Source organism: Cynoglossus semilaevis, chromosome 12 (genome assembly GCF_000523025.1).
Source record: "Cynoglossus semilaevis isolate Cse_v1.0 chromosome 12, Cse_v1.0, whole genome shotgun sequence".
Classification (NCBI taxonomy): Eukaryota; Metazoa; Chordata; class Actinopteri; order Pleuronectiformes; family Cynoglossidae; genus Cynoglossus; species Cynoglossus semilaevis.
This window is the reverse complement of record NC_024318.1, coordinates 12,206,472-12,231,968: the sequence shown is the minus strand read 5'-3', so window position 1 is coordinate 12,231,968 and position 25,497 is coordinate 12,206,472. Positions and strand designations below refer to the sequence as shown.

The window sequence follows — 25,497 nt, the reverse complement described above, 5'->3', positions numbered from 1 at the left end:
TTTCCTTAATTAGTGTGATTTGTGTCGGAGTGGCTCCGTGCATTGAGGCAACAGCTTCAACTGCAAAGTGCAACGAGTGAGTTACGATGGGAGTGGATAAAAGAGCAGTAAACAGCAGCTGACACCAGATAAATCAGACACCCACTAGACTCCTCATCACCACTGGGCCCAGGCTAAACTAGCTTCTGGTTGCCAGGGAACACAGGCTGGAAAAGAGAAAAGAAATCGCCCACGAGGCAGCTCTAAATATTGAAGAAGATATAAAATACTGCTGGTTGCTCCTGAGACTGAAGAACTTTAAAAGTCTTGCCATCCATTAAAGAAAGAGGCCCCTTTGTAGGATCTATTGGACATGAGAAACCATTAGCTTAGGTTTATCATGTCTGAATCTTTGTTGGAGCTGTAGTCATATCTAGAAAACTGTTTCAAAAAAATATATTTTTCAACCTTGTAACCTGAACCTCAGTTAGTTAATACCAACAGTATCATGTCGGGGATGACACTTGTCGACGTCTCTGAATCTGACTGTCAGAAAGATGTTTATGGTTACGATCAATTCGATGAGCAGATGTATTTCCCTGAAGAAGACACTAAGAAGCTATCAAGAAGTCACAGATCTATTGCCATAGCATCAGTGAGTTGGGCGTCAGACAACTGTGTCCATTTGTCATTAACATTCTATGACTATTGTTTCAGAGGCTGGTATAGCTGTAGATTGATGGCATTTTAGGTTTTGTTTTGGACAACAATGACAAAGCTGTAATTTATAACTGCAGCACGTGGGTAAACAGAACACACAGTAGTATTGGATGTTCTTGCTCAGATACCCCCCCCCCCCACACACACACACAGCATTTCTTCATTTGTTGTCCTGACAGAAGATTTTGACACCACAATAAAACACTATTTGTAAATAATACAGTTGTCCTCACATTTGATTGGGACAACTAAATAAATTATGTTGGATATCCGTTAAAAAATTGAAAAATATTTAGTTCTTATTAAACAGTACAATCCTTTATGGATTTGTGTTCAAGCCGATCTCTTCTTTCCGTTTGCTACAGCCTTATGGAGCAGCATTAATTCATCATTGCCTGGCGTTTACGACACACCTGCCCTGCTCATCTGATTCTGTCCCGTAGGTCTCATCAAACGTTTTGGAACCAGCAGCACCAACAGCAGCAGCTGTTTTTTACATTAGCCTACAGTACACTTCTTGCACAGAAGTAACACAAAAACAACAGACGATGTCTATGGCAACCTGACAGGCTGAAGGCTCAGGGTCTGGAGTACAGGCACAGTAAAAAAATATTAACGATGTTGAACATGTCAAACTGTCCCAAAGAAGCAAAAGACATAAATTACAGTTGTTTTTAAAAACTCATACTATACAGCATAAGCCTAAAATAATACACATTTATTACATAAAAAATTAACAAATAGAACTTCCATCTGTTTTTTACTAAGTAAAAAACTTTTAAAAAGTCATTTATTTTTTGGTGAAACAATCAGAAACAGATCTGAATAGAGAGTTTGGTACTACTTTATTGCAACTGATATTATTTTTCAGAGAACAAAAATCACCAAATATGTCTCACATTTTCTGTTTACTTAAATAAAAATGAGACACTCTAGAAATGTAACATATTTTCAACTAATCTTTCTTTTAAAAAGTCATTCACAGAGAGATTGTGTGAAGAATACGGTGTGCCTTCAATGTGAGGCAAATTGTAAATTACATAAACATTTTTGTATCCTGTCATATTATTAGGCTTTTTTTTAAAAATATAACTTTACACAGAAATCAAGAAGTCAGAAATAACCCTGAAAACTTCTGCACCTTTAAATCCATCCGTTAGTGAGCAGAATGCATCTACTGTAACTGATTTGTCAGTAAGAATTAGTCAGTAACCTTAGTGATATCGTTTTCTGTGAAACGGCCATACAAGGCTTTGTGTTCCATGTAGTCAGAGGACGACGTCGGACTCAAGTGAAAAGATTCAAGTCATCCTTTAAAAGAATTTTGTCTGTTTACGTTTCTGAAGGTTCCTCAGTTACGTAAACACCAGATTTCTCTGTTGACACTGATTGTTGCTGTGCAGCTCTCTGGGTCGTGTCTGCGGAGCCGGTTCGTATGATTTTTGTTATCCCTTGTTATTTTAAAGAAGAGAACAGGACTGGAGCTACTGCTGCTACTTATGCTGTCACTGCTGTGTAAAAGAGGAAAGAAGCATTGAGGGAGCAGACAACCAGACCTGCTGTGTTTCAGACTAACCTGGGTGCCAATGAGTAGGTAAGGAACGCTGGGTGCATATTCCTGCAACTCGGGCACCCATTCCTCTCGCACATTCTGGAAACTGGCAGGGTTAACCACGGAGAAGCAGATGAGGAAGACATCAGTCATTGGATAGGACAGAGGCCGCAGGCGGTCGTAGTCCTCCTGGAAGGGAACAGGACACTGACGGTTAATGCTGGCGAATGGATTCCTGCACGAGCTGTGAGGTCTGAAGGGAAGGGAACTAGGAGCAGACAGAACTCATTTCCTCTTATCTAACATGTGAAAAATTAATATTAGTGAATTTCGTTTGCAGAAACAAACATAGATGGACTTCTGCTTCTTGATGAGGCTGATCATGACAAATAATATGGATTTATTTGCTTCATGTAGCCAGGCTTATTGGTTAGGAATCAACTACTAGAGCTGATTAGGGACGTGTATTGGCAAGAATCTGGTGATATGATACATATCAACAACATGATATATTGCAATATACTGCAATACTATTAGTATTGCAGTATACAATGATATATTGTTTTTTTTTTTACCAATTTAAACATAGAAAAATTGTCAGCATAATAAATACACAATGCTGTTACATGCTTAGCATCAGGTTGCTAAACGCTACATACATTTAAAAAACAAACAAACCAACACCTGGTAATTGAAAAGAAAAAGGTCTAACTAGGATGTTGCAACAAGATATTGAAAATCAATCACAATACTATTTATTATCACAGATAATTCACAGATGTAGACGATCCTTTGTGCACGATCCAAATGAAGCACTGCCTCAAAAAATGATAAAATGATAACCTGCTCTCTGACTTACTGTACAAACATGAACGTTCACATCTCTCTCCTCCTGCAGAGGAAACGTTGTTTTCTGCCACTAGCTTGAAGACAGGAGAAGCAGTGAGCCTCCAACAATCAAACATGACTCAGCCAGGCCCTGCTCAGACCAAATGAATCAGTCTCACTTTTAGGTCATGGAAAATATTGTCTGCATTGCTGAAACTGAATCAAATTGGATACAACATCCCACTGTGACAGAGAATGTTGCAGTAGGACAGTGGAGAGCTGGCTAAACCTCTGACTTTAACACACACTTGCCTTGGGCAAGTTCAATTCTCTGCAACACACTCACACTGTCACACGCCACGGTCTAACACTAACCCGGGAGACAAGGCCTTCTCTCACAAATGGATTTACTTAAATAGCTGTGCAAATGTCAAGAGATCCAACAAACCACAGTGGTTCAGCCAAGAGATGTTGTCCAACTGTGCTGTTGTCTGAGTAACTGAGTTAAGTTCTGCAGAACTATACTGTGAGATTATTAAAGTAGAAAATGAAAACAGGAAATATTCAAGTCCATGCTTTAGTATCTCACATGAACTGGACACATTAACTGGATATAAATATACGTATGAGTTCATTTACCTCGTATTCCCACCGGAGAACAACATTTCGCAACACTCCCAGCAGATGGTTCTGGAGGTTACCTAACACAATCTGAACTTTCTGGTGTAATAAACGAATTGTGAATGCAAACCATCTGCTGCTTCAAACAAGCCGCGGGGATTCACAGGTACTGCAGTTCACATGAAAGGAGAGGGCTGAAGCAACAGGACATTCATGAGATCTGGGAAATTACACAACAATTTCGGGTTTGTCTTAAGACAATGTGGAAACCAGGATATTGAATGTCTTAAAAGACGGGTCCGTTTCAACCACAGGGGCTCTGACAACTTGAATTTGCTCATAACTTTTAAGCACTGCCATATGAAGCTGGAAAAACAAATTCAAAACTCTTTTGGACCAGTAGAAACAGTTTTAAAGTCAATAAAAGAACACCCAGGTCAACATGCTAACTCGTTTTTTGGAATTAGCATGTTCAGAGCATTAGAGTGCAGTAGTTTTTTTACAACACTGATCAGGTCATACGAACATTATTATTTCATAAATCTTCCCTATATGAATTTAATATGGTTTAATCCAATCTCATTATTAAATTATCACTATAGTATCACCAATGAATACCAATATGTCCAATATCCACTCATATCATGTATCCCTGTTCACTGTATAATAGCCACAATATAGTTCAGTAATAGAAAAGCATTACACTCCCAACCTTTATCCTGCTACTTTGCATTAAATCCCTTAACTTACTCAACTTTTTTGGTTATCTTGACTGAGTTGATGACCGGCGTTCACTCATGTCAATCCAACGACTCTCCCACTGAGCCACAGACATTAAGAGAGTAAATGTAAACCACTCTGCCGTTCACTGTAAACTGGCACAGAGCTTCCCCTCAGTACCACACTGGAACATTACCAAAGACTGTATGTCCAAGCCATCTGAAAGACTTCACTGCTCGGGTTTAAGGTTTCAGGTTTCTGATGAGCAGTTTTCATCCCAAAAATGTTAACTTTTCTTCAATTGTTTCGAGTGTAAGGTTTCAAATCAGAAGTATATCAAGCGTGGTGTGCAACGGCAAAACCCTCAGCAGGTTGCATAAGAGACTATGAATCCATCATGGGCATTAAATAAATGAAATGATCCCTGAAGGAAGGACTGACCAGGTATCTGGGTGTACACATGACAGAATCCTAACACCAACTTCCATCAGGGTCTTCATTCGGCCACTGTGAGTACGTTCGTCTGACTGATCTCTGCTGGCTGGGTGACACAGGACTGAGTCATTCTCTACTCCACTGCCCCCTCCCTCTTCTGCTCTCTCTCTTTCTCCGATTCTACTCCATAAACTCTCTATGTCAACAGAGTCAGACACCTCCAGCTCTATCATGGCTGCCAGGCGAGAGAAAAAGGAGCTACGATCTTCGATATTCTGTCTCTATTTTTATACATTCATTTCCACATGGATTCAACTACTGAATAGAAAGACATATTTAAATGTTCTGGAACTTTATCGATGACTTACGTTATAAAGCATAGCCTTAGCACTAACGCACTCTATCAGGTTCATGCAAGTCGAAAATAAGACGGTTTTAAGTTGCTTATAAATTCATAGATTATGTGCAATTTATTTCACAGTTCAACAACTGTTTGTGTTGCACAATTTTTTTACAGCGTCTAAATGAGGCTGAGTGGGAGTGCATTTTAAAATATAATTTATATTTGAATTTAAAAAAAGACAACCACTACCATAGATTCTCTGCAAGACATTAACTTTTGTCGCTTCACCATAACTTATGGAACTGCCTCGCACCTCTTTCAAAAAGTTCTTCTTTCCGTCTCGTCCTAGCAACATCTCTAAATCTTTCACTAAGCGTTGGTTTTAGATAGGGTATGATAAACAAATATTTAAAACCAACAGGGCAAACGATGTGTGATAACTCCGCTCTTCTGCCAAAATGCGGACACCGTACAAAAGTTCAAAGATATTCAGAGCGATGTGATGTTGTAGTTGAACTGTTGCATCACAGACGAAACAAGCAGATAAACAAGGTCATATATAGTACGCATGATCCTGTCATTGCATTTAAATTTAATATTTTTAATTACACAAATTAATAAGTACATTTTGGCTTTTATTTGAGGATTGCCAAGTGTACCCTGAGTGGGTCAAACTAGGGTCACTGGGCCACTGTGTGTCGCTGAGTTAAAGAGACTCATTAGACTCTACCAACCACCAAACAGGGAGGCGGTGGTAAAAGAGATTAAAGGTTGACGAGTCGAGCAGATGAAGACAGGTCCAAGTGTGTGATAATAGGACAGCAAGTCCTGGATCCTCAAGGGTCCCAACTCCAGAGTTTCTCTCCCTGAAGTGTAACCATGGCTACCGCAGCACTTAGTATCCACTTCCTGCTTCCTCCTGCTCCTCCGCAGATAGCAATGCTAGATTTTCTTGAGTGCAGCAGGAACAAGAGAATGAATGAATAAGTAAAGACGTTCCACTCTGCTACCTTATCACATTCAGTCAAACAGACGTTGCAGACGTGCCGTATGGAATAATTCAATAGGCGGTGACAGGAAGGCTAATGTAGAGATGTGGAGACAACAGCCGCCAACATGGACGCCGTATCAACAGCAAACAAAGAACGGTGACACCGTGTTGTGGTTACGTGGCCTGACATGTAACACGCGTGTCAGCATCGAGCAGCATTCCGACAAGGGCAGAGTGGCAGGGGGTAGGTGGTGTGTTGCTGATGTGCTCGTGGTGAAGCAAAGCATTATGGGACTTTCAGCCATGCAAAGAATATGAATATATTACAGGGAATCATGAAGCTGTACAGGACGGGGCAGACGTGGAGGAGATGCAGGGAGCTTTAATGTCAGATTTCAAAAAGGAAAAGGAAAGTAAAACGAAGGCAAAAGTACTGAATTTATTGCATTTCTGAGCATCTCCCCTCCTCCTCCTCTTCTCCTTTCTCTTCCTCTTTCTCTCTTTCTTTAGTCAATCTCTCTCTCTCTCTTTGGGGCGCCAGGTCTTTGATCAGATGCTGGAGCTATAAACATTAGCAGCTGGCCTTGTGCTCCATATAGAGAGGTCAGGAGAGTTAGGGGCGGAGGGTGGGGGGATTTTCAAGAGCAGTAACTCTACCCTCGGCAGCCAGCAGCACCCGCACAGCAGACATCTGGGAGAACTTCTCCATTTCAGAGACATTCTGAATCAGCTAAAAACAAACTATGTTAAACTCCAGTACAGACAATATGGCTGTGTTCCTCTTTTTACAACTAAGTAGTAGCACTTAAACCATCTGCCTCGCGGAGGAATAAACACAACAGTGCCACAGGTAGCTGTTTGGCTGCGACGGAGAGCCACGGTGGCTGTGATTTGCTATTCATGCACTTGTGAATTCAGCATTTGAGAATGAACAGGGGACGGAAAAAAGGCTGATTATTCCCCAGGTGACCTTCAAGTGCTTCGTTTCTTGCCTTTTCCAGAAAGCTGCTCATATTTCAGACAGTGAATCACCCTGACTTTACACAATTAAACCTAGTCCAGGGGAACATGTTAACGATCCACGTTGCTGGAAACAGAGGTGAGAGGTCCGAGCACACAGTCACTTCTACATGTCCTCAGTTACTCCCCGAAATATACTGCCTGCATCCCTGTGGTTAAAAAAAAATCTGCAGACATGTTTGCGAAGCCAGTTTCTTTTAAGCATTCAGAATTGTGCAATTTTTTACATCCAGCCTTCCCCGACGTATAGTCTTCTCGTAAAACTCCTTGTTCCGTGCCCACAATCTTACCGCTGTCAATTCTGCACATTTCTGGACAGTGTCATGAGGCATAACTTAAGAAAGTTACTTCCACATTCACTGTCAGAATTCTCAGTGTAGGGGTGTTTTTACAGTCACTTGCTTTGTGTCAGAAAGCAGAAATAAAAAGAGACACAGGCTCACTTGGTGCTTACAGTATGAGAAGATTTCCTCAACGAACCATAACAAAATCAACAACAACAACGTCTTTGTTTCATACTACGGCCAGGAAGACTGCAGCAGGTCCCGGCCAGACACAATGCGAAAGTTTTTACTCCATTTTGCACTGGAATTAGTCTTTGATTCATTTAGTTTCTTTTTGTTTGTTCCAGCTTTCAGTTCTTCAGAGTTTGAAAGTAAAACAATATTAGGAGCGGATTTTGTGTCTTTGGTTCTTGTCGAATTTAATTTGTCCCCAAGTTTTTTCACAATAATCGTACTGTACCTGAACTTGCTAGAAGTGCAACAAGGTTCGAAAGGAGAACCCACACCAGGTTTTTCCATCCATCCTTCCATCCATCCATCCATCCATCCACCCAACCCTTTTTTACCTCTCACACCTCTTCAGGGTTCATCTAAGTTTGCTTGCATCTCCTTAGACTTGCAGAGAAATTTTAAGGTTTAGTTTACTTTGGCCAGCTCACTGCCCGCTCATGCAGTTCCCACTTTAGGCAGCGCTTGCGTAGGAATTTACCCGTTACTCCAAACTCTTCCTCCCAAATTGAACACGTCGATTTTCCAACTTATAATCAAATGAAGACGTCTAGACATCCTAGACACTTATTCTGCAATTATCTTCACAGAAACAACAAGTCATTTCAGATACAAAGGGCCATTGGGCTGTTGTATCTTTTAGTGTGTGTGTACAGGGCAGTGTGTGTGTGTTTGCGTATAAGGCTGTGTGTATGTGCCGGATGATACAGTTATAAGTCGTGTTCACTGAATGGCACATTGTAAAGAAAAAGGCCCGAGCGTTAAGCAGCCCTATTAACAAACCTGTGACATCACTACTGGACATAGAAGCCCTGTTCTCCACATAATAGATCTATTTAAACCCCTTCACTGCCATAACTGTCCGTGGCACACCAGACTCCGGCAGTAAACTCATGATCCAAACCATCACCTGTTGCAGCTTAATGTCTGGCATGAATGTGAAGCCCGTGGGCGTGCAGGAGGCACAGTCGGGTGGGTGCGTGGTCCCAAGAGCGCACGGGGAGGGCGGGGGGGGCTAAGACAAAGATAGTGTGGGAGACAGGAAGCAAAGACCGTGTGTACACCAGCGTGTGTCCTTGACATGTTTGGCATTCAGCCAGAGTTTGAAAAAAAAAGAAAAAAGAAACGGCTGTACCTGACCAGCTGTGTCATACAGTCCCAACAGGTACTGTTTTCCACCCACGTTGACGCTCACTGCAAGAGAATGACAAAAGAGCAATTTAGAGGAGAAAGCCCAGAGCATGAGGGTGGGGTAAGGGTAAAAACGGAAGGAAGGAGAAGAGGGAGTTGATCAGGGTCCCCCAGCCTCCCTCTGTGTGAGTGTGTGTGTGAGTGTGTGTTATGAAGCAGGCAAACAAGTGGTTTAGATTATAGCAACAGATGTAAGACAATGCAGTTGGAGGAAGAGTGGTGAAGGCAACTGGGAATTCAAATGCATTTTTCTCTGTGCAGGAAACTGTTTGTTGACATTAAGGTTATTATTTATGTCCAAGCTTGTGCTCATGCATCATACCTGCATAATGGTCAAAGACTGTGGGCACATACTCCTCAGGGAAGGCGTCATTGGCATAGCTCATCAGAAGGCAGGTCTTCCCCACTGCACCGTCTCCGACCACGACGCATTTTAACATTATGGTACCGGTTCCGTTGGCCATGATCCCGACCATACCATCATCATCGTCCCCAGCGGTCTCTGATGCCCCGTTGCCCTCCTCGACTTACTCCCCCTCCTCTTCTTCCTTCTGCTAGTTCTCCTGCTGCTGCTGTTGGGCGGTGATCCCCGCACGACGGGCATCAGCAGCGGAGCAGGCGGGCTGAGAGGCGCTGGGAGTCGAACTGGAGCTGCATCTTTCTCCCTCTCCCCTCCTCACCTCTCCTCTCCACCAACGCCACTACAGCCACCGGTGCGTTACTCCCAGGTTTGGTGGTGAAGGAGTTTGCTTTGCAGGATTGACAAAATCAACAGTAGTGCCCAGTCGTGGGACGATCTTCAGTCGCTTTTCCTCAGACGAAACAACGATGGAGAAGTCCCAACCGCACCAAAGTCTTGCTTGTTCCCCCAGCTGCACGTCCCTCCAGTCCGTTCTCCGGAGCCTGGCGCACCGCTCTAATGCTGCTGCTGCTGCTGCTGCTGGAAGGCAAGGTGGGTGCGCTTGGTTGAAGGGGCGGAGCTTGGGTTTAAAAGTAAGGGACTCTGGAAAAACTACACTTCGCCAGGAGGAAATGTGTGCGGTAAAGACTAAAGAAATTACGTCATTTTTACATTTCGCAATAGGCTAGAGGTTCTCAAATGGAGGTATGCGTACCCCCGAGGGTACTTATAAGTACTAAAGGAGGTGTGTAGCATATTTTGAAAGAAGGAAAACATATTTAAAAAATGTTATTTCATATATATTCCAATTAAAAAATAACTATTACTAAGTGCATGAGCAAAACTGACCCAAATCCGGTTTCTTGCCCATGCGTGACCCATATCTGATATCTGACCAGCACAAATCCGACCTGGGTCACTTTTAAAGTGTTTTCAACACGATCTATGTCTGGATAATTGCTTCACATTTTACACAATTTAAGATCACTGATGTGAGAAAGACATCACAGTTCTGCACTGAAATATGAAAGGATAAGAAGAAAAAAAATGGACAAGCATGCAGACCCTATTGAAAAAGACATTAAGGGGAAAGAAGAAGATTGTCAAAGTTTCATTCACTGGGATTGCTGGGATTCCCCTTCCAAAGATTATAGGGCTGGGGAGAGCCCCCTACAGGAACAGTACTTAGCCTTCTTAATAGATAGTGGTCTTAATAGCCTCTGTCATTTGTTACATTTAATCAAATTTCCTTTTCCTAAATGGCTTGGTGTAGACTAATGACCCAGACAGACAGATACAACAGCATAGTGGATGTCAGGGGCAAAAGTAACCATTAAATAAGAAATGATGTAGACATTCATTTACAAACTACAATCCTTTGTTCGACTATCAAAAGCTTTTTGTATCTTTAAAAAAAAATCACTTCAACACTATAGTAAACTGTGATCCAATTTAGAGGAAAATAAACCAGGATCGTAAAGGGACAGTATGTACTGTATGACTAATTGCTAGAAAAGTCCAGTACAAGAGCAACTTCTGCAAACATTTTGATAAAATTATATATTTTTTGTTTATATAATCAAAACATTTTGTAGGTTATGAATGTTCTAATCAAGCAATTCAATTTTTTTTGCTATTAATAAACCCTTAAACCAAAAACAGAATGCAATCATCTGTCTCATCTATAATAGTTACAAACACACTTCCTGTTGATACTCAGTAATCTAAGGTGAAACTGTCTTTCATATTAATTAATTAACCACCTAAAGACTGTCCCAGAGGTTCCTGACCAAGGCCAGATCAGACCCATGTCACATGACAACACATTTACGAGCACAGTTAAAAACACATTTCATGTATCGTACAGTATATACTGTATATGTTAAGACTTTACTGGCACTCACTCTAAGTTCTGTTGTGTCGTTTTTTTATGGTGCACCACACATATGCTGTCTGGCCAAATAGGAAAAGGTCAAAAAGGTCAGAAACCCCAGTCAGGTCTGTTCTCTGAGCCAACTGCAGGTCTCAGTTCCCAAGTAAAGACAATTGTAACACGATATTAGTTTTGACTAGGTTGTGCATCTGTCCTACCAAACTGTCTTCCAGCGTGACATATGAGAATGTGCACCAGCTGTTTGTTAAGATACCAGAATGTTGTAACTCAGGTCAAACTCCAGCTTCTAATTTTAGGAAACTGTCTGCTTTTCACATGACTTTGTGCTCGAGGACATAAACAGATGATCCATTTTTACTGTGCTGCAGTGTGTGCAGATGGAAACACCACAGGAGAAGCTACGTGTTTATTAAAAAAGAAGGAGGGGGTACAGAGACGTGACCTCTGTGGAGAGGTCGACCAGCTGTTGGCCGTCCCTCGACTCATAACTGTCCTGTCATAGAGACATATCGCCAAAATGGAGGAGAAAGTGCAAGGACGTGTCAGACTTGGGTGTAATTTTTCTTGGTGTGTGAACTTTCACTTTAAGGTCAAACTTTTCTCAAATGCAAAATGGGAACTAAGGCATGGCAAAGTCAACGGGACACGGGGTGAAAACTTCCTGAAACACATTAAGTCACAGGTCATCTACTGTAACATAGCCCTCAAAATTATCACGAAAATTGCATCTCCTTAACCCTGTTTATCCTACACTATAATCTCTGCATTTCAAAAAATATCTGCAAGCACCTGCTGTTCAGTATTAGTATTATTAGTTTAACCTTAAATTCAGCTGTTGTTGGAGAATCTTCCACCATTTCGTGAGATTACAAGCAGTGGTCTGCAATAAAAAATAAATTTAAAGTAATTTATTTTAACAAGACTATTTTTTGTTTCTATATTAGAGAGTTTGTTAAAAATGTGACTGCATTTATTAAAAACTATACTACTAAAAATATCTGTTCACTTTAACTGCAGGTTTTATTCAATGTATTTACAAAGAGGTGACACCGTGCCTGGACACAGATTGATATCCTGGTTGATGAGCCCTAGAAGGCTGTGACGTGTCCAATCAGCTCCGGGGGGTGGAGTTAAGGATTCTCCAGCTATCATCACATCTGACAGCTGCTGCAGCAGTTCACGTGACCAAACAACAATGACCTCATGCATGTACTGTAATACTTCAGCTCAAGGTGTTGCACAGGAGACGTGATGTGACAGGTAGAGGGATGACGAAGGTCAATCTCATTGGTCACGTTTGCTCTGCACATAATTAATATACTACCAACCTGTAGTGATTGAAATGCATCACCAGCAAAGACGACTTTATTTTATTTAATACAGGTCTTTGGGCACATGTTCTTTATTTTAAATAATTATATCAGTCATTCAGAAACAACTGAAGCAAAGGTGCATATTTTACATCATATTTGTATCTATATTTCCATTACAGAGCTCAATTGCAGTAAATGATAATGCACTCCAGAAGCATATCAAGTAACCACATAAGACCAAATTAGATTTGAAACAGTGAAAACATGTAACCCAAAGACCACTGTCCGCACACGGAAAACTGACATTGGAAATACATATATAATATACATACATAATCTAGCGAGTGTAAATAGATCCATGTAAAAAAAATATGATTTTGAAGAGAAACATTAAAAGAAATCTACATCTATCAGTTGAGTGTATAATCAAAGTATACTCCCACAATGTTAAAGAACTACAGTACCTCCAAGAAGCCAGAGTGCAGGTTTTTGACTAGCTGGCACATACCCCTGAATTAAATCCAATAAAAAATATGCACAGTCAACAACAACAACAACAACAACAACAAAACACAGCTCTTTCCAGAAGACAAATGGTTTTGAATACATTACAACGCTTGCTTAAGACTTGATGAAACTACACCCAAACAATACTGCAGTGCAACAATATTTAACAAGAAGGAAACACAAATGACCAGTAGGATTTATGGGAGTAATCATTGTGGCCGAACACTGTACAAAACCAAAAGTCATTGCTTAACAATAAAAAGGAGAGAAAATACCTTTAACAGACACATGTACAAACATAAGCCAAGCTGTGCTTTTAGCTGTCAGACAGAATGAGTCAGTTGACTGTTTATGATGTGTCTTACCTCTGTTTGTCTCATTCTGTCCTCTGGTGTTTCCTGCTCCATCCCTAATGCACATTACCTGTACCTTATTATCTCCCCTCCTCTGTCTCTGCCCAGGGCCCTGTGCCAAACGGCCTGTGTTCTTCCTATATGACTTCACCCCTGCCTGATGTCCGGTTCAATAAACCCTGCTATTAATTAACTCTCCCCCATCTCTCTGAGTTCTTCTTTTGATTCAAAAATGTGTAAATAATAGTTACTCAGAAAAATGACAAGAAATTCATCTTTAAATTTCTATTTTTTAAGGACATCCAGGTTGTTGCTGTGCAGTGCGCGTAGATGTTGGCAGTGAAAGGTATGGGGCCACACTGAGAATGTAAGAAAGTAATTCAAATATGTCAAGATGTGAATTTATGAGAATAAAATCATAATATTAGCATAAAAGCTTTTTAATGTATTTGATGTTGATAAGTTTTGTTGTTGTTTGTGAAGTCAATGATAAAGTATAACTTCATACAGTAAGATGCTCCACACACTCATGGTTAATGCTGTCTCACCACCCCCACCCCACTCCCCTCTAAAACTTCTCAAACTTCTCATGTATTTACGACTTTATTCTCATAATTTCAGACCAGATTTTTATCCTCAGTGTGGCCCTGATACTTCATTGTAATCAGACACTGTTGCTCACGAGATCATTAATGGGCTGCTGACCTTATTATCCACATGGCTGACATTTAGTGTGGACCGACTATTCCTGTGGAGGCTGAGTTTAAAGTTGAAGCCTTCAGTAAAATAATTGCCGCTTGGTGTATGTCAGCTTTTTTAGTAAAAATCAACTCACTTATTATGGTGGTTCAAACTTTGTGTTGACACGGGTGTTGACAAGAAGAAAATTGTGTTTCAATGCATTTTATTCAAACTGATTGAATATCAATGAAAACACTAATACTATGTGGGTTTGGATTTCATCTTTCTATTTGCAGAGGACTGCAGTCTGGCCAGCAAGTGGTTCTATTCTGGGAAAGGAAACAAATGCGAGAGCTTTTCACTCCCATGTCTCCTTTCCAATTTGCAGATACTACAGTATCATCTATCAAGAGTTAGAAGTGCACAGAAACGCACACACACGTTTTAAGACTCTGAATTGACTTCCATAATTCTTAACAAGAAATTTGAATCTCCGTCTTTAAGCTAAATTAAATTAATATTTAATTTTTAATATAAACCTTAGAAATGTGGTAATCCCAAAACAAGCTGCTGACTAAATGAGAAAGGATCCTACTGTTTAAAAAAACCACCACATATGAACACAGACACAAACACACAGCTGGCCTTACACTAACTGATATCAATCACAAATTGAAGACGAGAGAGAGACAGAGAGAGAGACATAGAGTGTGTGTGGTGGGGGAGTGCAATAACAAATGCTGTTAGATGAGCTCCTAAATTAGAGCTCGTGGCAAACGTGGACTCCCTGGGAGGGTTTGGTTAAATTACAGGCCATATTTTTAGTGAAGGCTCTGCTTCATGTCTGTATCTACAAACAGCTGAGGACCATCAGTCACACGTCCGTCTGCTCCCAGTTTGCTCCAACACCGGAGCTGTTAACACTGGTGTGTATCTGGTGAGCTGAAGTAAAAGGAGACACAGACATTTCTCTGTTCCATAAATTCACATGTGTAATTGTAAACACTAAGTGGTTTCCAGGATTCAGACGTATGTACTTGGATCATGTTGTTGCCTCGCAGTCACAGACAGGCCAGGTGACGGACACCAGGAGAACATAGATGTTGTCTGTAAGTCAAATGTGGGTCACGAGAAAGAGAGAGAGAGGGAGAGAGAGAGAGACACGGGCGTCATGTTGAAACCTCCCAGACACACACCCTCAGTCCTTATCACATGAACAGCTCAGCTGACCGAGAGTTTCAGCACCGCGGCTGAGAGACGGCTAAAGACTGGAGCAGATCACAGTTCAGTGGTATCGAACATATGAAACAAGGAACAAGACGTTTCTTCATAGCAACAGATTTGAATCTTTCATTTAAAGCTAATTATAATTCATTCTATTCTATTCTTTTAGTTCTATTCTTTTCTATTGAGAAGAACCAGTGACATTGAACTGGAGACAATACATCTGTCCACCTAGAAAACCAAGCCCCTGCTGCCGACATGTATTGTAAATGACTTGGTAGTTCCTTAAATCCTCCTCTAATTTATGAGCAGCCCTCCTCTCCCTCAGCTGTCTTCATCTTGTTTTTTCGGTGAGCACCTGCCCGACACACGTCAGATGGCGACAGTCTGCCACACTTCCTCTGCACAGCTATCTTTAGTGACGGCTGAAGGACCACGTTCTCTCCTGCCTATTGTGTCCTTCTCTCTGTGTACAGGAACTCCAGTCGGACTCCAACAAAAGAACAACACCCTTCCTCCGGTACTGAGGATGAAGGCAGGAGGCCCAAAGTGCGTAAACAGCAGAGCATATTTTATTGTTGTGGGAAACAGCGTGAAGCCTCAAGGCCGACATCCTGTAAGATGTCTTGGGCTTTTTCCACAGCAAGTAAGAGAACGAATATATGATGTAGTCACCCGTCAGGGGGAAATCATAGGTTTAAGAAACCCTTAGAGGTAAAAAGAAAACTATTTTTCTTGATCTAAAAACTTACCTCCATAGCAGAGAAACTGAAGTTTAGTTTTAAGATATAAAAAGCACTATTAAAACCACTGTTAAAGTCACTGTTAAAGTCACTGTTGGTTAGATATGAGAAGAGAGTCTAAAGAGTCTGATGCTCAACATTATGTTAAAACAGTTTCATGGCCAACATCAACATTTTTCATATTATTTTGCTACAATGTAAATATATTGTAGCATCTCGTGTTAAATTACAACGTTTCTTTTTTAGATCTTAGCCACAGATTTTCCTCACTGCAAGAAATAATAGAAAGTTAAAGTTTCCGTCAATAATTTTCACTTAAGATCGGAGAGAAACCTTCGTCAGATCATGTTAATCCTGTTGGCTGTCAGATTATAATCCCGTCATCTGTGTTAAATGACTCCATAATTTCCCAACCAGCTTGGTCTTTTAACTTTTCAAGACAGTACAGACATGATCAGAGATGCTGTGGTTTTGTAACAAGTTCTTTGTTCTGAAGTCTGGCTCCCTCTTGTGGTTTTAGTGTCACATCAGCTAACTCGTCACTTGAATGTGACTTCTTTTGCAACAATAAAGGTCAGATACGTTGATTGTATACAAAGACGAAAAGAAAACGTGTATATTGTCACTGATTTATTTCTATAAAAGTGCAGAAAATCATAAATAAATCTCATAAATAGTACAAGGATTAATAAATACATATTCTTAACACGCTGCAGGAGGTTGAACAACTGTGCAGTATGTGATGATGTTCAGCACAGGTTCTTTTTATATACATTACATAGTCATAAGTCAAAATATTACATTTCATTTCAAATGAGGCGTCTTCTGTAAAGAGCCAATAAAAAAACGAAATGTTCCCCAGACGTGACACTTCACAGTTGTTCTTCCCCTCCTAGCCACTCCTCATCCAGCTCACCCAGAATCTCCTGCAGGGACAGCTCAGGCAGCGGAGCGAGCTGCTCCAAGCCCGGATGCTTGGATTCCCCACAGCTGTCCACAGCGTGCCCACTCCACGACTCTTCCAGCTGTGTGTACTGACCTGGGCTGTTGTCCAGGCTGACGTCCCAGTATCCAGAGTCAGGGGTGTCTGGGGTGGAGGTGTGGGAGTTGGATGAGGTCATGTACATCTGCTGCTCTGCTGGATACATGAAGTGGGCTGCCTGACCAGAAGTGTAGTTTGTCATCTCCGTGGGAGAATGACACCACAGCGGGGTGGCAGGGGGAGTTTGGCTGCCTGACTGGGGCCAGTAACCCCTGTCATGGGGACTTGAGGTGCTGTTGCCGCCCACCAGCCTTCCCTGCTGCACACCATGCATAGAACCATAGTGTCCGTGCGCCTCAATAGTGGAGAACACAGAGGGACACTGTCCATAGAAGCTGCCTTCCTCCAACTCCTCCTTCACCTGGGTAGGATAGGCTGGTGGAGGTCGCTGAGGGGGCATGGGCATGTGGCCCATTGGGGGCCCCCTATTGGTAACGGCGTGATGTAGAGACAGCACATCGTGGACTGGACTGTCAGACTGCCACAGCGCTTTCTTGGCTCCTTTGCACTTCAGGGTGCGAGCTCTTCTGTTTTGGAACCACACCTGGACAGGAAGAACATAGAAGAGGGAATTTTAGACTCAGGATCAGAATCAGGACGGATAAGACAACACATGCTGCTCTGTTAATCATTTGCTGGGCTCCAGCGGACAGAGCCGACCTTGCATTTCTCAGCTGGTGAAGCTCGGTGTACAGTTTATCTGTGCTGTTAAATAAGCTCCTGATAAAACCTCTGTCGTCTCTTAAGATAAGGAAATAAAGTGATACAGTGATAACAATATCTATCCTTCAATGTGGGGTGAATTTGAAAACAGAGGCTGTTGTGATAGATAGATAAAAAAAAACTACATGGAAAAAGAAGTTAGAAGACATATCTTAAAATAAGCAATACCCACCAGTATCTAATACCTGATGTGGTTCTCACTATTCAGCATTTTTTTAAACTTAAATTTCACTGGAATCCTCTATCTACCCAAGTGATAAGGGTCTGTGTAAGCTGCAAGAAGTTGTCATGAGGCGATGGTTACCTGTATGCGTGACTCTGGCAGGCCTGTGGTCTGGGAGAGGCTTTCCCTGAGACTGATCCCGGGGTACGGGTCCGTTTCAAAGGTGACACGCAGGAGTTCTACGTGTTCCTTGGAGAAACTGGTTCTCTTCCTGCGGCTGGCGCTACGAGAGGAACCAGAGGCTGCAGGCCTGGCATCATCTGATGATAAATGGGAGAGAATATGAGAGTGAAAAACCTGGTTTAATTTTTTTTTATTTTGGGAGGATTTATTTTGATTCTAAAATCATTTTAAAATGTATTGACTGCCTGTATACAGTATTATTACTGCTGGTGCAGCTGAAGTCTGACGGCTGCTGCTTTACGAATGTTTTATTCTCCGTGCACCTAGTCAGTCGGTGAAGTTATGCTTTCAGTTATGCAGCAGTTTATCTGCAATGATTAAATATACTGTAGTTCTTATAACCATTTACATTTTGTTTAAATCTTGCTGGGGCCCAGGGATGTCAAAAGACAGCAACAGATATAGGATTATGAAAGGAAATGGTCTGTTATGGATGTGCATTTTTTATTATTACGACAAACAGCATAACTAAAGACAATCTTGGTTGCACTTTTGAACATATAAACACATTTTTGTCCTCTCTTATCTACTCTAATCTCAAATTTTCCTCACATCTATGGAGCATTAAAGAGTTCTTACCGTTGCAGGAGTCCTTCCACATGGCAGCAGTTACAGTAAATCAGTAAAGTTCACTGGATGGATGTTTCCTGACTGAGAGGCTCTGACTGTGTCTTCAGCAAGGATAAGGAGCACCTTTTATATTGATCACCTGAGACCTAAGAAGGCCATGGTGGTGCCTGAGCAGGGTGAGGGGTGAGGGCGGGTGTTGCTGCCCCCCCTCTTTGACAGCAGTGGTCCCTCCAGAGCCATTCTCACCTAATCACAATCAAAGATGTGGCAAGGTCAAATGTGAATTTGATATAAGGTAGGACGGCATAACAAAGAAGGGGGCCATTCTGGACTTATTGGCCTCATCGAAACTGTAGAAACGACTAACATGTGACTATTTGTTTTGGAGCCACTGAAAAAGACAAAGACACATGTATATTTGTTAATGATTATGTTTACCCAAAATAGCTAGTTTGTCCTTACCATATAGTGGCTTCTATTAAAAACATAGTAAGTAAAGAGTAGTATTAGAATAGCATAATATTATACAAGTGAGCATAAGCACAAGAGCTTTTTTTAAATTACAAAAATATACATATACTGTATGACACAACCTAAGAACTGCAGACTTATCTTATATAAAGTGACTTCCTCTGGATTTAAATTTTGCTCCTGGTTGTAATCTCATTACACAAACATGAGCAGCTCTGCAAATTGTTGAACATTGATCAACCAACAATGGCCTTACAGAAATATCTAACTTAGACTTTAGCAAATAATGCCAGAGAGCACTCTTAGCTGAAGCCTATCACTGGCTCCTGTTGCTTTTCATGTGCAGAGCAGCTGCCTGCTATCACACACAGAAAAACAAAGGTGGCTGAAGTCTTCTGTGATTAATTGAACAGTTAGTCCACTCAAAGACTGGGCTCATTTATAGAATGGACACATAAATGTAACAGTGAGCCTGTCAAGTCACTTAACATGTCCAGACTATGGCCGAGCTGTGAGGAAATGATGTCACTTTGAAAATGTAAACATGTCAACTTTTGAACTTAGCTGCAAAAAAAAACAAACTTTGACAGTCAATCTTGACATTTTTGATTCATGCATTTATTTATGAGCACCAGTTATATCAAATTCAACTGATATACAACAGTTTTCCTCTTAGATTATTGAAAATGTTTTGTTAATGCTAACGCTTTACTAAGAGTCAAAGTCCAACAGTACAAAGGGCTGAGGAAGAAATATGCTACTTTTAAATCCACTGCAAAACAATGCAGCTTGAAGTCTGACAGTAGCAACAAAACAAACCAAGATAATTTCTTTTTATCTTTATCTGTAAATGCAAAGAATCAATGCCTCTGTGTGACGATGGCTCCTGACAGTCAACGTACTCTCCCTATGTTTCATCCCAAAACTAACAGACGTGCACCTACTTCAGTAACAAATGCTGACACAGCAGATCTTAGCTGATCTTCATCAACATATGAATTTATTTATTCAGAAATAATCAAAACCTCTAGTGCTATTTAGCTTTATCTGAAAACTAGTCTGACAAATAATAAAATATATATATGGAAAACGGTATCAGTACACCAGTTCACCAGATCAAATGCTGATTTTACATACAATGATCAAGTGATAAAACTGAACACCAGGACAGCCCAAAGGCTATCCAGCTAATGCAAAATCACTATGAAGAGCTTTGTTTTTGTCTTTATTCTACAGAGACGTGTATGAGACCAAAATCCAATCTGTTCAGCTTATCTCGTCACGTTTATTTAAGAGCGTAATCCTACAACACACAGGTAATATGGAATGCCAGAGTGCAGAGCTGTTGGATAATCAGTCCAGTCCTGCTTTTGCTGTATAAACCAGAGCCATTAAAGAAAGATGTTTTTTGGGCAAAATGCATTTAATTCTCTCGACTGATGCTTTTAGGGCATTGTAAAACATGAAGGGAACATTTCTATAACTTAAGGTGTTCTAAATGCCCAGTTAGCCAACACACAACTGCCTTAGTTTGCTTTATGGGGCATATTATTTTAGTGTGTGGTTGTACCATACAATCATAAGTACTGTAGTACTATAGATTAGATAATTGGTAGCTTGGTAGACAAGGAGCTGCAACAGATGCAAGTTAGTTTAGAGATAAATCAGTCAAATACAAAGCAGAATGCCTAAGCAGTATTTTAACGCTTACATTGTGCAGGCAAATTACAGATTTTTTTAAAAAAAAGACAAATAAAAAAAGCTTCAAAATTAGTACAAGATAGGAAAAGGAAATGAGTAAAAAGGTACACAGAGACAATTAACTGACTAATGGAGACTTTGTTCAGTAGAAGCATAGGCCAAAGGGGTGAGAAGCTAATATTAGCAAAAATATAAGGTTCAGGAGGTTTTTTTTTATATATAAAGAGACATTTTGTTTTCTTGATTCGTTTTTCACTCTAGAATGAATTAAAAAAATAACTCAACAATACGGTATGTTTATTTTTAATCGCTATTAATTAGTTTTCATTTGTTACAAGAGCCTTGTAAATGGTACAGGGATGCATGACAAGTTCAGAAAACAGCCACTAGAGGGCAGCTTTGTAGCACATCATATATCACTTTATTTATTCATATCTGCGTTATTTAAAACATATATGTTTTGAAATATTAAGTGGTATATACATTATTTAATTCTTATTTTTTTATTATTACTTTGACTTTATACGTACTTCACAAATAAACGCCACACCCCCTTACAGTCACGGTACCATCTGTGAGCGCTGTTTCCACAAGGGCATATTTGAAAGTAGGACCAACACGGAGCAGCAGCTTCAGCAGCTTCAGGAACAATGGCTAAAACTGATGGAGAACATTATTTTAAAAGAGCCAGTTTGTTCTGGATTGTCGTGGTGACAGTCTCGTTTGGCTATTTCACAGTGAGTTATACTGTAATAACCACGCGCTTTTATTTTATTTTATTTCATTTTAGACTATGCTGTGTCTTTGGTTCTAGCGATTATTAAAAATTCATCAAATATATGGTTATGTCTTTTTGAGAACCTATAGTTGTTCATATATGATATTTAATTAGCTATAGTAATCAAAAATTCAGTCGCTGGGATCATTGTGGGTATTATTTGGCTATGGTTGAAAAGGTGAGCTAACTTTAGTGCAAAGTTCACCGTGTAACTTCACTGTCGACTGGCGAAGGAAGCTATCGTTGAACTTAACAACACGATAACGTGACATTTGTGACAGATATTCGGATCGTTGGTTCCGCGCTCCCTTACAGACAGTCGGTGCAATTAAAACATTTACCGATTATGACAGATGTATAGAAATACTTAAAACTTGGACTTTCCACATCTGTTACGGTGCCACGTAGAGAACGAAGAGTGCAAAAAAGACGACTAAACTATTTTTAATAGAGTTCTGTTCCTTAGTCCATTTAAATTGTGTGCGAACGTTGCATTTTAAGATCACACGTAAAAAACAGCAGCATGGACTTTTCGACAACGTGTGTTATTTACTTATTCTTGGCCGAATGTATTTCCTTTTTTAGTTCTAGAGATTTTTCTATCCAGTAAAGAGAAAATTATACTTTTGTTTTCTGTCCTTTTCCATGTTTTTGTCCAGATACACTTTTTGGTCAGGTGGTTTTTGGTTAAATACTATTTAGTGGCATTAAAGTAATAAGAAACAAAAGTAGCAAATCTATCTGATTATTTTGAAAAACAAATTTCACTTTGTGGTTGTGGAAACGTAAAATTGATTTAAAACGTGTAAATGTATGATTATAATAAACTTATTGACTAAAAAAACTCTAAAAAGACCAGACCTCAAAGAAAGAAACTGTATCTTTTGTCTTTTGATTTATTTTTTTGTTTGTTTAACAATTCAGTTTATTTTGTTTTTACAGTGTGCAGTGTTTTTGCCGGAAAAAGTTCCATTTGATCAACTTGGTACATTTGGAGCTTTCAGCAAACATCTGGCGGATAATTATCCTGGCGCTATGTATAAAGGGTAAGTGGTTAGATATACATCAAACAGTGGCTGAATTGAGTTGCACACCTAATATATATATATATATTTATATATATATATATAAAACACATATATATATATACGTATATAATGAAAATCAAATAGTATTTACAAATAGTATACAAATCGTTAACAAAACTTTAGGGTATCTGTCAAAGGGATGTTTTACTGTTTTTAACGTCACATGACACAGGAGAACCGTCAAATGGGATTTTGTGAAGAGGTCGTCATTCGGACTTTTGTGATTTCAAATGTGTGAAGTTGTTGAGCTGTCAGGTTGTCATGTGACCTAACTCTGGTGTTGTAGCAGCAGCTGATGTGGAATAGTGTGAAGTTTCCATATTAAGGTAGTGAATGGGCATAGATGGACTTGACTGATCCAAGAGCCAGGTGTTGAGACCTCATGTGGAATTATTTCATTTTGTCTGTTTCAGGTGGTGGGCGGCCTGGGCCGTTCATGCATTTGAAGCATTCGTTGCTCGGAGACTGTGCAGGTATGAATAGCAATGATTTTACTGTCCACAGGGTGGCACTGTGGTCTGTTTTTTTTACATACTGCTCCTCAAAGCCTATAACGTTGTTTGAATTGTTGAATATATATATTGTTGAAATGGGAATAAGTCAAAGTACAATTATAACAACAATCTAAATGTATGGATAGATAATGATGGTTGTTTTTTGATTTTGCAAGTTTACCTAAAATCGTCATCTTTGAGAAAAAAAACATTTTCAAGAAAGACATTCATTTGAATAGCATTAGAACTGACCAAATGCATGTCCTGATTTTATAAACTGACATGATCTTACACCTCTGTTCACCACTTTCTCTCTCTAATCTCAACAGCAACAAAGGGATCAACGACCCTGCCACCCGCTTCCTGTGGTTCATTCAGACTTTTCTGTTTGGTTTTGCCTCCCTCGGCCTTCTCCTCAAATACAACCCTGAGCGTCCAAAACAGAAATGATGTGGACAGCGGACAACAAGGCTTCATCTATGTGCCTCTTTTTCTCTGCATTTTTCTCTATCACATGAGGAAGACGTTTTGAAGGAAACCAGAGCCTTATCTTAAATGTTTCTCTAACCTGACCTCTGCTGTAGTTCTTAGACCTTTTAAAGAACACTAAGATTTTATAGGCTTTAACTTTTAATGAAGTTAGCAGTACTTTATTCTGTGCGACTAAATTGATCAAGCCCATTCCAATGCGTGCAATACAAATATACATCATATTTTGTTGGGATAGATATATATTTCTTCAGTGGTGATAAAGCTAACTCTAGACAGGTTGGCCTCAGACATTCTCAGAGTCACTATTGGATACATTTTTATGGTTGTGTTTACATTCTGAATCCTTGGTTTGAATAATATAAACATGTAGTACATTCCACCATTGCTACTTCTCCATGCCGTCACACAAACTCAGGTACAGTTTGAAGGTTGAATGTTTCCTGGAGCAAATGCATCTAAATAAACTAAAACACTAGAGACAGATCAGGCTAATGAAGGAAATCCTCTAGAGAATTCAAGGCAGGTCTGTGTAGCACTTTCAACCCAACAGCAGTATTTATAGTGTACCATTAATATATTGCAAATACATTGTCTTAGTTCCTTTAACAGTGACAGGCAGAACACCTCGCAACAGACTACTAAACAGATAGCTGAGAGTTTAACATCTTGGTGTGTATTTTTGATATGTTTTTATGTTTAAGTGGAAACTAGCATTGCTATATTTCATTAGATACACATGGATTTTTCTAATGTAAAATATGAGCCATGGTTCAAAAATGTTGGGAAACAAGACTATTGAAGATTGGGACCAAATCCTCTGCATTCTACTGAAGCTATGACCAGATCCCAGTATCATAATAATTTGTCATTGAACTGTGATCATTCATGATGGTGCTCTGTTTTTGAATCCAATGCTGTAATCTCTCCTTATTACAATTCATAATAAAAATAACTTAATTAAGGTTCTCTTTTTTTCTTAAAAGTGTGTGTGGAGCTACTGTTTTTGTTTGACAAATTAAGATGATGACCAGTGATGTTTTATCACTTTAACGTTTGCGAAGTTTACAGTCTGGAGTTCAGGGCCTCAGGTTGTTGACAGTTTATTTTTTAATCTGATTTCTTGCAGGTGTGCGTGCATAATTAAATTTAATGGTGTAAACAATTCTGCCTGCAGGTACTAAAAGAATCGTATTTATTGTTCATGCTCTGGAACATACTTATACAAATATAGCAATTTGGAAAAAAAAACTGAGATGAATTATCCCTGATATAACTGTCTATTAGGTGGTAATTCATTCAGAATTCCAATCGATGATTAATTAGAATGAAGACTGCGAAACAACAAACTACTTTAGCAGCAGCAGAGGCTGAGTCAGAGGTGACAGCACTGAAGATGTAGAAATTTGTAATGAGGGTGAACGGAATAAAAGATTGAGTGCACCAAAAGGCCCTCTGAGGTTGTGGATATAATACATTTAAAGAGGCAAAGTAGTAGAAGGTAGTTTAGATATAGAAATATTTTATAATGAATGTTAAGGATAAAAAGGAAGAAACTACAATCAAATATTGTGTTATTTAAAGTAGTATGAACTCCTTGCAGTGACTGTTTGGTTGATCATGATCCTCAACATGTCAGTTTTTCCTTTAATCAGGAGACAACAGTGTTCTATTGTCACACTGAAGCAGCGTCTTGGTGTCACCGTGT

At 39.9% G+C, this 25,497-nt stretch overlaps 4 protein-coding genes across 4 annotated transcripts in view; 1 reads left to right on the top strand and 3 right to left on the bottom strand.

Moving 5' to 3' along the window:
* Positions 1–9,898, bottom strand: part of LOC103387513 (rho-related GTP-binding protein RhoQ) — a 14,589-nt gene extending 4,691 nt beyond the window's left edge. Inside the window, exons 1-3 of the mRNA XM_008322192.3 lie at positions 9,235–9,898; positions 8,857–8,915; positions 2,276–2,440 (exon numbers count right to left, since the gene is read on the bottom strand). Of these exons, the coding sequence (XP_008320414.1) occupies positions 2,276–2,440; positions 8,857–8,915; positions 9,235–9,388 (378 nt within the window). The 5' untranslated portion in view covers positions 9,389–9,898. The remainder of the gene's footprint in view (positions 1–2,275; positions 2,441–8,856; positions 8,916–9,234) is intronic.
* A 6,212-nt stretch (positions 9,899–16,110) lies between these two features.
* mxtx1 (mix-type homeobox gene 1) lies at positions 16,111–18,880 on the bottom strand. Its single transcript, XM_008322210.2, has 3 exons — positions 18,778–18,880; positions 18,097–18,275; positions 16,111–17,613 (listed from the first exon to the last, which is right to left on the bottom strand). Exons 1-3 carry the CDS (start codon positions 18,797–18,799, stop codon positions 16,900–16,902), a joined length of 915 nt encoding a protein of 304 aa, XP_008320432.1. The 5' UTR covers positions 18,800–18,880; the 3' UTR covers positions 16,111–16,899.
* LOC103387530 (putative threonine dehydratase) overlaps positions 18,878–25,497 on the bottom strand; it is a 14,241-nt gene continuing 7,621 nt past the window's right edge. The window contains exon 12 of the transcript XR_003051275.1: positions 18,878–19,014. The gene's annotated coding sequence lies outside the window, so the exon portion shown is untranslated. The remainder of the gene's footprint in view (positions 19,015–25,497) is intronic.
* On the top strand, positions 21,528–24,754 carry tmem254 (transmembrane protein 254). Its single transcript, XM_008322193.2, has 4 exons — positions 21,528–21,677; positions 22,661–22,764; positions 23,220–23,279; positions 23,630–24,754. The coding sequence occupies exons 1-4, from the start codon at positions 21,591–21,593 to the stop codon at positions 23,748–23,750; spliced, it is 372 nt and encodes a 123-aa protein (XP_008320415.1). The 5' UTR covers positions 21,528–21,590; the 3' UTR covers positions 23,751–24,754.

What these genes read in the sequence shown, in the direction of transcription:
- tmem254 (XM_008322193.2), top strand. Translation starts at nt 21,591, where the DNA reads ATGGCTAAAACTGATGGAGAACATTATTTTAAAAGAGCCAGTTTGTTC. An exon ending in TCTCGTTTGGCTATTTCACA is followed by an intron (nt 21,678 to 22,660) that starts GTGAGTTATACT and finishes TTGTTTTTACAG; the next exon opens with TGTGCAGTGTTTTTGCCGGA. An exon ending in CCTGGCGCTATGTATAAAGG is followed by an intron (nt 22,765 to 23,219) that starts GTAAGTGGTTAG and finishes TGTCTGTTTCAG; the next exon opens with GTGGTGGGCGGCCTGGGCCG.
- mxtx1 (XM_008322210.2), bottom strand. Translation starts at nt 18,799, where the DNA reads ATGTGGAAGGACTCCTGCAACG. An exon ending in GTGGAAGGACTCCTGCAACG is followed by an intron (nt 18,276 to 18,777) that starts GTAAGAACTCTT and finishes ATTTATCATCAG; the next exon opens with ATGATGCCAGGCCTGCAGCC. An exon ending in TGCCAGAGTCACGCATACAG is followed by an intron (nt 17,614 to 18,096) that starts GTAACCATCGCC and finishes CTTCCTGTCCAG; the next exon opens with GTGTGGTTCCAAAACAGAAG.